General features: G+C 32.8%; 1 protein-coding gene and 1 long non-coding RNA gene across 4 annotated transcripts; one reads left to right on the top strand and one right to left on the bottom strand.

The window, feature by feature from the left end:
* Positions 1 to 975, top strand: LOC124839188 (SAUR-like auxin-responsive protein family). The gene has a single exon (XM_047314930.2). The coding sequence runs from the start codon at positions 319 to 321 to the stop codon at positions 727 to 729; it is 411 nt and encodes a 136-aa protein (XP_047170886.1). The 5' UTR covers positions 1 to 318; the 3' UTR covers positions 730 to 975.
* A 3,146-nt stretch (positions 976 to 4,121) lies between these two features.
* LOC124839190 (uncharacterized) lies at positions 4,122 to 10,915 on the bottom strand. 3 transcript variants are annotated; one of them, XR_015785229.1, is made up of 4 exons: positions 10,601 to 10,915; positions 7,952 to 8,237; positions 7,126 to 7,662; positions 4,122 to 4,250 (listed from the first exon to the last, which is right to left on the bottom strand). It is a non-coding gene; the product is annotated as an uncharacterized LOC124839190 (long non-coding RNA). The 3 variants fall into 3 exon arrangements; XR_007028914.2 differs by lacking the exon at positions 4,122 to 4,250 and having other exon boundaries at positions 6,968 to 7,662; positions 10,601 to 10,904; XR_015785230.1 differs by lacking the exon at positions 4,122 to 4,250 and having other exon boundaries at positions 6,968 to 7,662; positions 7,952 to 8,230; positions 10,601 to 10,904.
* Between the last annotated feature and the right edge of the window lie 933 nt (positions 10,916 to 11,848).

Genomic DNA, 11,848 nt, shown 5'->3' with positions numbered 1-11,848 from the left:
TATATAATAAATAAATCCAACCACACCACATTCATTTTCTTTCATAAAATTTAATAAACCACACTTTATTTAAATAAATTACCTAACTATTTTATTTAATATATTTCTCTCTCACTCACCAATTGTACCTGGCAAGTACGCTTAACTGTACCTCCCAGTCTTCTGGCATCATCATCTTTACATTTGTAATAAAATTCCCATCCTACCCTTCACCCATATAATATAACTCTCTCTAACACACTCTTGTCTCCATCCTTAACCACACCAACCACAACCACAAACCTCAACAAACAACATCCCTCTGCTCCTCTCACTCAGATGAAGCAGCTCATCCGTCGCCTCTCGCGCGTCGCTGACTCCTCAAATTACACGCTCCTCCGCTCGGACTCCTCCTCCTCGTCGCGGGGCTGCCGCCGGCGCCACCGCTCGGAGTCCTTCCGCGCCTCCAAGATCCGCCGATCCTCTGCACTGGTGCCGGAGGGGCACGTGCCGATCTACGTCGGCGACGAGATGGAGAGGTTTGTGGTTTGCGCTGAGCTTCTCAACCACCCTGTCTTCGTGCAACTACTCAACGAATCCGCGCAGGAATACGGCTACGAGCAGAAAGGTGTGCTCCGTTTGCCATGCCGCGTCTTCGATTTCGAGCGCGTGCTCCACGCGCTGCGCCTAGGCCTCGACGTGCCGGATGTTTCCGAGCTCGTTAACTTCTTGCCGGAAGAATCATCCTGAAAAGTAAATGAAAACAGAATACGCAGCTCATGATTTGGTTGGATGTTTTGCTGGTTTTTGGTTTTTGTTGCGCTGTAAATACAGATTAGAAACTTGAGAAAAAAAGAGGCACATAAATTTAGGGTTTGTAATTGTTTTTCCTGGTTCGGTTTCTTCAGGTTGTTGTTGTTCTGTCACTGTAAAGGCGAAGATATTTTTAACGCTGTTGTTTGCGACCGGAGAATGAGAATCATCACTTTTTTGACATTTCCGTTACTTTCTTTCTGTCACTTTCTCAGTAAGTAACAGACGGAAAAAGAAAGCCTGACTTTTTATTTTTTACCGTTCTAAGTTTTTTTTCATCAATTTTAAATTCTTTGTAATTAAAATTAATTGTAATTTCTTTGTAATTAAAATTGAAATGGAAATTGTTGTTATTAAAATTTAGGCTTAATATCTCTTTTTGTCCCTCTTTATAAAGGAAATGTTCAACTTCGTCCTACCTTTTTTCACAACTTTTTTCACTTTTTTAATTGGACACGAAATGTTCAAGTTCGTCCTATCTTTTTTCACAACTTTTTTCACTTTTTTAATTGGACACTTTTTTTACAACTTGGGACCACATTGAACTTTTTAAAAAAGGTAGGACGAACTTGAACATTTCCCTTATAAAGAGGGACAAAAAGAGGTATTAAGCCAAAAATTTATTCTGAAATACACTAGTCTTTTTTATTATGAATGTCTTGACTGGAGAGCTTGCAAAAGATAGTATGTTAAGTGACTTGCTAACGGTAAATGGTAAAGTTATGATAAATGAATCTATCAATTTACTTGATTATATATACTTGAATCTATCAATTTACTTCATTATATATGGATTTGTGGTTCATCATGAGTCTTTCAACTAGGATGAGACTTCTTCCGCACTCCTTAGGCTAAGATGTCTTTGACCTCTTTCATTGTCTTAATCTTATAAGATCACATTATTTAGGTCGTGGTGTTCTCCACCTCTTTCCTATACACTAGGCTCCCATGGTCGAGGCATCCTAATTAGAAGCGTTGTAGGCTTGTTATGTTTAAATTGAGGAGTCATAGACGTTCTTTTTGTATACTAGTCCTCTAGGATTTAGGCATCCTATTTGGAAGCATCGTAGGTTTGTTATGTTCAAGCCGACGTGTCCTCGACCTCTTCACAACTTGCCACGTCTAAGTCTAGGTGTTCTTGACCTTCTTCCTGTACACTAGGCTCCTTAAGGTTGAGGCATCCTAGTTGAGAGTTTTGCATATCGGCTTTGGCATATGAAAATTCTTGCTTCATTTTGTATTACTTCTATTCCTAAAAAATGTATCATTTTTCTTAAATGTGTCTTGTCAAACTCTAACTGCATTGAGTGTTTAAACTCTTTGCATATATCTCTGCTATTAAAATCTCATGAGTATACCCTTTTACCACTAATCAGGCTTTATATTTTTCTACTTCCCCTCTTTCATTTAGCTTTGTTTTGAAAATCCATTTCACATCTATGGATACCATGCCTTCAGGTGGGTCAACTAGATCCCATGTGTTATTTCTTTCCATTGTTTTGATCTCAATGTCCATGACCTCCTTTAATTTCTCACCTGTAACAACTTCCTCAAAAGTTTGAGGATCCTCAAAATCGGTCGTCAGCATTGCTAGCAAGCTTTCCTCTTCTACAAACATATTGGTTTCATAATATGTCATCCACAAAGGTTGTCTTTGTGTCCTTCTTGCCCTACCTTCAACTAGAGGATCAGTAGAATCAAAATCAGAAGCTGATTCAGGCAGTTCTGAATCATTATTGCTACCTCTAGTTGCAACAAGTTGAGGTGTAGAATCGGCATTGTCACTTCTTTCTTCATTTTGGCCCTTCATATCAAGAGCAGGAGTTGTACTCTCGATTGTACCCTTGTGCCAACTCTAGCCTTTGTCTTCTTCAAATACCTCATCTTTGCTTACAATTACCATCTTTGAAATGGGATCAAAAAGTTTGTAAGCTTTCACTTCATCACTCACGCATAAGAGAACAAATATATGACTCTTGTAATCTAATTTACTTCTTCTTTAATTTGGAATATGAATGTGCGCAACACATCCAAATGTTTGGAATTAATCAACACAAGGTTTTTTCCACTCCATACCTCTTCTAGAGTTCCATGATCTAATGTAGTAGTAGGACTTCAATTTTGAACATGAACACACCATCTCACTACCTCAAACCAGAAGGACTTTGGAATATGCTTTTCATGAAGCACAACTCATACTGTATTCATGATAGTGCGATTCTTGCACTCTGTAACTCCATTTTGTTTAGCGGTGTAAGCAACTTTCAATTGTCTGGAAATACCTTGATGAGCTAGAAATATGAAAACTCTTTGGATGTGAATTCCCCTCCTCTGCCAGTTCGTAGACAAGCAATATGAGTCTCAACTTCCTTTTCAACACATGCTTTGAAGCTCTTAAATGTATTGAAGGGTTCGAATTTTTCATGCAAAAAATAAACCCAAGTTTTACGAGAATAATCATCAACAAAGCTTAATATGTACCTTTTGCAATTGTTTGAAACAGGTGAGATGGGGTCACATACATCAACATGAACTAACTGTAATTTAGTTTATACGTGCCAATAACTTAACTTTGGTATGGTATCACAGTGTTGTTTACCAACAAGACATGTAGTGCATACAACTGTAGAAATTTTTAGTGAGGGTAGCCCGATCGCCATTTGCTTCTGTGTGAATGTATTGAGTCATTTAAAATTGAGATGACCAAATCATCTATGCCATAATTGTGTTTCTTTTTTCTGTGATATCTTCCACTTGAAAATACTAAGAATGTTAAGGAAACATTAAGGTTGAAACAAAAAATTCTTTACCTTCATATCTTTTAGTTGTGCCTCAACTACACTCCTCCTCTACACCTCAATGGGTGTTGAACCAAGCTTTGGTATTTCATCTTCCTCGAACTGCCATAGTTTTTTTGTTGCGTAGGAAATTTTCTATAGTCATAGATCGAAAATCAGTGTCCATAAACTCTTGAAATGATTGGTTGAACAAATTTATCTGAAGTAGTCACGACTTTATACTCACAGTATCAATGTTGCATTCTAGATCTAAATGCTCTTTTCACTCACCCTAAGCCTCTTGCGGATCTTTAATACCAGATGTTAAGTTTAATGAATATGCACAAATAACACATTGAATATGTGAAGAGATTGCACAGTTGATTTGATCATACGAACTGTATGGCAACAATCTAGAAATAAACTAAGCAACTAACTTTAATGTCGGATATAAACTTAAGAATATACTAATTAACTTAATATACATAATTAGAGGTAATATTTGTTGGGGAGGTTCGATATACATACATATCTCCACTGGTCAGATATTGTCCGCTTTGAGTCAAACTCTCACAAATTTGCTTTTGGTACCACTCCAAAAGACCTCTTACCAATGGAGGTATCTATGTGTATATAAACTCATGTCCAACTCTTCTTTTATCCAATGTGAGACTTTGTATCCTAACAATATAATGACATTGTTAGTGTTAAGAGATATTTTAAGATATTTAAAATTTATAACATGAAAATAATATAACTGTTTTATTAAACATTAATTAAAGTAACTAAATCAGAACCACAAAAGCCTAAACATGTTTCACTCATATTATTATTATCTTTCACAAACTCTGCATTATAACTCCTAATAACTGTAGTTGATACCATCAGATCGAAGCCAAATTATTGGCAGGAGATGATTAGTCGTGCCTTTGGGTTATTATAATTAAAGAGTATAAAACCAAACCAGCAACGATTTTAAAAGTTAACCGAGGATCTCAGCAAGATTGGATTTATTAAATTAATCAAATTGGAAGGCAAGACATGATTGAAAGGTGACTCCTTTCACACAAAATTCTGGTTTTTGTTTTTTCTGGTAATAATAAGTTTTCACTCATCAATAGGATAAAGACTAATCCCTATTTAAAATATATATATATATATATATATATATATATATATATATATATATATATATATATATATATATATGTGATTTTTAATGGTTCAAGAGTTTCTGTATAGGCTAGGATTAAACAATTTATTACATGAATGATCTCTAATATATGAATAAACACAGTAAATTCTATTGGATTTTTTAATATTTCAAAGAAATCTTTATTTGGATTTCATACAAATTTTTAGAAGAAATAAAGTTAGATTTTGTTTCGGTAAACAGGGTCGAGAACTATACTTACATGTTTTAAGTTATTTTTCTTTACACAGATTGTTCATCTTTTTTAATGATAAAATCTTCTTCATTAAGGTTTAAATGTCCAAATTTGAGTAGCTAGATACCTGAAGTCTGACGCTCAAGTCAATTTTCAATAATAACGATAACGGTTAAGTTTTAAATGTCCAATAAATACAATTATCTATTTTTTTATTTGTCTTTCTATTTATAAGTTTCGAAATAAACTTTTGTTTAGAATTTATCAAATCACGATCTAATGTCTTATAAATATGTTTTATTTTATTAATTATCTTAAGGTTTTCTTAATATGTAAGATATTTCGGTAGAATTTTTATTAGTTAAAATTAATTCTTTTAATTTTTTATTTTTAACTTGTTAATATTGCTAATTTTAGTATACCAAAATGTTAAATTTATTTTTCCTACTAATAACACGTGTATAATCTAACTCGAAAGTAAGAGAAAATAAAGAGCATGTTTAGGGTTGAAAAATGATAAGGTTTGTTTGGATGCATTAAAGTGGTGATTGAAGGTTTGGAAGTTAGCAGTAGTGGCAGGTCTGCAATGTAATAGCCGTGATATTAGGTGGTGTTTGAGAATCTTAATCGGATCCACTAAGGTTAGGGCAATTACGTTGTTTTGTGTCTGTTTGGAGGGGTTTTTAGTCATTTGGCAGTGTGTACTCTCTCTGCAAAAATCAACAATGGCATGCTAGTCTTCCCGTTGGAAAAAAAAAGGTCTGCTAGATGGTTCCATTCCCACCTATTAAGTCAAAAAAATTCCAAATTCAAGACTTAAGGTATTTCTTTAATTTGTTTGTATCCAAGAGAGAGTGGATGCACTATATTTTATTGATACAGTAGAAAAAAAAGTTTGAATAATATAATAAATTATAAAAATATCTTTAATTTAATTTTAATAAAAAAAATTATAATTAAAAGATAAAAAGATTATTTAAATTTATTTTTCTAATAATATTCTATAAATTGCAACAAAAATCGTTTCGAGTACAAATTTGGTGCAGAAACTTAGCTACCTCAACCTGTCAGAACAACACCATCTCATGCTAAAATCCAAAATATTAGCATGAAACTCAGAAGCCACATCATGATAAAATGGTGGAAAATCAAAATCAACTGGATCATTCAATTCAAAATCACAAGTAGGAATAGGATCCTCATAACTGTCAGCAGAATCAATCATAAAATCCAACTCAAACAAGTCAACTTTCAAATCCTCAGTCATTGCAAAACTAGCATTCTCAAAATCACACTCATTAGCAAAAATCAAATCAATGTCTGCAAGTATTAACACAATTGGTTACAGGTATATAAATGTAGTTAACAACATAGATTACATCAGAATCATGAGTGTGAATTGAAGCATCAGTATATCAGCAGTTGCAACATCGAACTTAATAGGTGCAGTGTGTAAAAGTTGGAAAGCATCCAAATCAGGTTCCGGATCAAATAAATCAACATGAAATTTCATTTTATAGTATTGCAATAAAATGGCATGATCAGCTCCCCTTCTTAACTTTTTTTTATACTCTTTAGAGTTCTAAAATCAGTTTCAGCACTACAACATGAAGAGTAATTTCCAAAAAAAAAATCATCATAATCCATAGCTAAAAAAATGCAAACTCAAAGAAGAACACTAGACATAAAATAGTATTGAAGTAGAATCAAGAGTTATTCAATTTTACTTGTATTCAAGAATTGGCTTGCTCCTGAAAACAAAATGTTGAAGGATTCACTCAATGGAATTTCATAGAAGTCTAGAAGCAAACAGGTTAAAGCTTTTTGAGGATTCCACATCACTATGCTTAGATTGTAGTCTAGGAGATGAAGAACTCTAGAGAAAAAACCCTTATCTAAGAACTGAAAAATCTGCAAGATGTAAAAGTGTGTAATGTAATGTCCATTTATCTAACAAGTTCCTATTACAAACCTTTTATGGAAATTATTTAAACAACTTGTTGAATATAGTGAAATCAATGTATGCGGTTAATCTCCCTTATATTGAATATACACATAAAGTATTCTATTTATAATAGAAGAAATATGGACTAAGTACAAAATACAAATAAAAAATAATAATAAACTAACTAACTAAATATAAAAGATAAAGATAATAGATGTAATACCAATCCAAAAGACTCGCCTAAGCAACAAATCTGGGAGATTGCTCCATATAAATCTCTTCTTACAAATCGTCATTAAGGAATGCATTATTGTCATCCAGTGGATAAATAGATCATTGTTGAAGAGTCACCACGACTATTAATAAATTAACAAAAATCATCTTTGCCACGAGAGAAAAAATATATATGGACGAATCAAAAGCAATAGTGACAAAAGAAAGGTTAGAAGAGGAAGAAGCCATGGATGAACAGAAGAGAAAAACCATTAAAAATCCAAAATTCTCCAATCAAGGCACTAGAAAAAGGAAAATGACCAACCTCAATGTTCTAAATAGTTGCCTGAGAGGAGACGGGACATGCAACAATGCACAACGAACCTGAAAGAGGAAAAAGAACGACATCGACACTCTAAATCGTTGTCTAAGAGGAGATGAGACATGTCACATGCACAATGGAAAAAGCAACAGATTCACAACTTCAAAAGGCGTTGAGAGCGTGTAAAAGCTCCAATGAAGGCGATGTTGACGACACGGTAGTCACCTGGCCGAGACAATGAAAACAGTGTGATTGTTAGACAAAACTGGAACTCTAGTAGTGGCAACGATAGAAGACGCCGGCAGCAACAGGTGTAATGCAAAGGCAATATAATTTTTTTTCTCAAAAGAACCTGACTCTAAAGTTGAATATAATGAATATACATGTAGGGTATTCTATTTATAATAGAAGAAATATGGACTAAACCCAAAATATAAATAAAAAATAATATCAAACTAATTAAATATAAAAAATAAAGATAAAAATAATATATCTAATACAACTAGTTAACTACCTAAGAGACTGTATGTAACAAGTAAAACTAAAGCCAAGAACATGTGAGTGTTGGTGCTTCAAGTCTCCCAAATGTGCATTTATTCAACTTGTCCAAGTCACAAGTATTCTAGTTGTCTTTGTTGCCCAGCTTTGCTTTTGTCTCTTGGAGTCCCTTAATTGGCTGATCAGATACACGTGTCAACTTGCCAATGTCCAGGTCATCACTCATTTAATCCAACATGGCAGTGTAAGCATTTCCAGCATGGCAGCAGCTACACCTCTTTATTCCTCAAATGATCTACACACTTCAAGAACAACCAAATTAACACCATAAAATTATACATCAAAATTTAATTCCAAAACTATATCTACTTGTAATCTAAAATTTATACTATTAGAGGTCAAAGTTAAATTGAATCGTAAGTAGACTATATTACTACCTATACTAAGCTAATAAAATCTAAGAAACTAATAAAAAAAATATTCTAGCATAAGCTAATCTAATGAAACTTAATAAAAACTAGAATTATCCTACTCTAAACTAAATTTAAGTCAAAAACTAGGAATTAATGACTAAAACATCCCCAAAGATATGCAAATGGTCAAGCAAAAATGCATCAAATTGAGTGTTATCAACGACATTGTGAGAAACAAAGCAAGCAGGTAGCAAAAGTTACTCACAATAGGAAAATATTGACTATATTGAAACTTATGCTCTTGTTGCTAGACTAGAAGCTATTCGTATATTAATGTCATTTGTTGTATATAGTAACATAAAATTATATCAAATGGATGTAAAAAGTACATTTCTAAATGGATTTGTTAAGGAAGAAGTCTACTTAGGACAACGTTAAACCCTATGTCGCACTAAGATTTAAACAAAACTTGATTTCCCCACTAATATAATAAATATAATGGCAAGCAAAGTGTTAAATCCAAGGAGATGACTCACAAGAGAGTGTTATGCTGGCATGAACTCAGCCCAAATAGATGCAAAGAATGGGAAAACGAATATGAAATGAATGAAAATGATGCATGTAAACTACTCCAGTGCAAGAAATAACCTAAATTGAGATATGGCAGAATATCATGCATATGCAATGTATATGGTTGATGCAATGTAGATGCTAATAGCATATGAGTATCAAATCAATATGGTTAACTAAATCTAATATAGTTGTGCAAAGAAATGTATATGGTCAATTAAAAATGCAAGAAGCAATGCAGAATAATGATTTTTAAAATTGTTCGATGAAAGTCATATGAGAACTAAAACTAAGAAATTTGGAAACCTAATGCATGAAGCGTGTTGACTACAACCTATTAATGTGAGCAATGAAATTAGGATGCAAAAAAGGATGCCAAAAATAAAATTCATGCATGAAACCGAAGATGGCAGATTGGCCTCACTTGAAAATAAGTTCAAGGCAGTTTCTGTTTTTACTGTGTAACAATGCAGAACCTTATGCAAAATTTTAAACAAATCTAGAATGATGATGATGGATGGGAGATGCAATTCAATTAAGTCGTTTAAATGTAAAAGCTAAATTCACAGTTGAAACTAGCATTCACATCAACCAGCATGTAAGTCAAATGTTATCACAGGATTTAAAATGCCAATATTGTATGCTCTATTAACCTATAATGCAATGAATGCAGGTGTAAGTGGTTAACCAAGTCTGGAAATGTTGGAATGAAATGGAGAATGCAACTAACCTACGTGTGTTTTACACAGGATCAAGAATCAATCTCAGACAGAATAGTGGCAGTGACTTGTGTTACAATAACAATGACTAATCTGTGAATGCATAGTTTATGCAACCTAATGATCTAACTATTAATGATCTAACTATTATTCAAATGTTGTAAATAGGCTTTACGCAATATGAAATGAACCTAACACCAATTAATAGGAACAGAAAGTGAAAAGAACCAAATACCCACTTGGGTATTAACTAATATGCTTTAAAGCTAAAATTTTATATGTATGCAATGCAGAGGTAGAAATTAAAATCACAAGATCAATGCAAGAAAATAAAATTCAGGATTAACCATGCTAAACAACTAAACAACTGTAATCACAAAATAAGGCAATGAGAAATTGCAGTGCCAAGAAGTAAAGAAAGTAACGCATAAACGGAATATTTGTGAATTTAAATGCAAGAATGTAACAAAGAAAATCATAACCCAAAATTAAAAATCTTGTCTTAATCGGTGCATTGAACTAAAAGCTGTCTCAAAAAGACATCTTATAAAACAATGCCACTTTGGGGTCCTTTAGGTTCTCAATCAGAAACCAAGATATGCAGGTTGTAACATTCAATCTTCCAAGTAATACAAGAAAATTGATTCTGAATTAAGGGTGAACAAAAGATAGGACAAACAGGGCATATCAATTGCAAACTACCTAAAATGTAAATCAGGAATTAAGTGTTGTAAAAGTGTAATGCACGAAAGAAAGGAAAAAGAACTAAACTAAGCTATGATCGAGAAAGAAAATTAGAAAGAAGTAGAAAAAATCCAAACTTTCAATCGGCACAATTTGAAGAATTACCATTGAATTAAAAGTAAAAGAAAAAAAAAAGAATGCATTGAGTTTAAGAATTAGAGTACCGAAAGATCACTCAAGTGTTCTTGAGGTCACTTTGTACTTGCACGCAACCCTTACCCTGTACAGCAGCAACACTTCCTTTCCAATGGCTAGTTTACGCTCACTGAATCAAGAACACCCTGCACTAAATCAAGAACACCCTGCACTACTGGTTTCATTTGTACTTTGGTGCTTGAGATTGAGTCATTTTCACTTCAACATTGGTGCCACTCCTTTAAGAGATTTTCATTTGTAGTTGAACTCACGTATCCTGATTGAGTTCTCTCCAACAAAGGTCCAACATTTATGTTTCATGAGGTCAGGCTAGGTTATCCCATTTCAAATCAAATTGGACCGCAAGAGCTTTCCCTCATGCATTTTGACGAATCCTAAACCAAGGGTTAAAATCAAACTTGAGAAAAAATTGAAATTCTACTCTATCTTATTTTTCTATTCTTTTATTTTTCTAAAAAAACATATCGTTTATTTAAACTTAAATTGCTATGGAGAACAAATTTTTTTAACACAAATTTCACAAAACAATTATTTTTAAACCAAAGCCAAAAATTAATCTAATTCTAGAAAAATCCCAAATAAATCAAACTAAAAAAACTTCTTTTAGTAAAAAATGTATAAATGGAAAGTTATCCTACAACTTCCTAGATTTGAGGATTCAACACATCCAAACCATGTCTATAAATTCAATAAAGTGTTATTTGGTTTAAAGTAAATTCCTAAAACTTGAGGTTGACCATGTCTATAAATTCAATAAAGTGTTATTTGGTTTAAAGTAAATTCCTAAAACTTGAGGTTGAGTATTTTGTTAATTGAAAATGGTTTTACTAAATGTCACATAGACACCAACATACTTAAGAAGAATTATATAAAAGACTCCATACTTGTGCAAATATATGTAAATGCCATCATTTTTTGCTACCGACGAATTATTGTGTGAAGAGTTTTCAAGCCTTATGAAAAGTGAGTTCCAGATGTGCATGATGGTAGAATTAAAATTTTTCTTTGGTTTACAAATAAAACGAGTTATTGATCATATTTGTATCCATCAAACCAAAAATGTTAGAGAAGTCCTTAAAAAAATAATTCACAAAAGAAATGAAGATCCCAACACATCACAAAAAAGCCCTAGGATTAGAAAAGGAGTCAAAGTCAATAGATCATACTAAATATAGACATATGATTGGTTCATTTTTATATCTCACTATATTTAGACTCGATATCATGTTTAATGTATGATTATGTGTTAACTTTCAATCAGACCTAAGAGAAGTACATTTAAGTGTTATTAAAAGAAATGTTAGATATTTA

This window comes from Vigna umbellata, chromosome 3, assembly GCF_029865625.1.
Source record: "Vigna umbellata cultivar VRB3 chromosome 3, Vumbellata_1.0, whole genome shotgun sequence".
NCBI classification, from domain to species: Eukaryota; Viridiplantae; Streptophyta; class Magnoliopsida; order Fabales; family Fabaceae; genus Vigna; species Vigna umbellata.
Note: the sequence above shows the minus strand (reverse complement) of the source record. Positions and strands in the feature narration are given on the sequence as shown.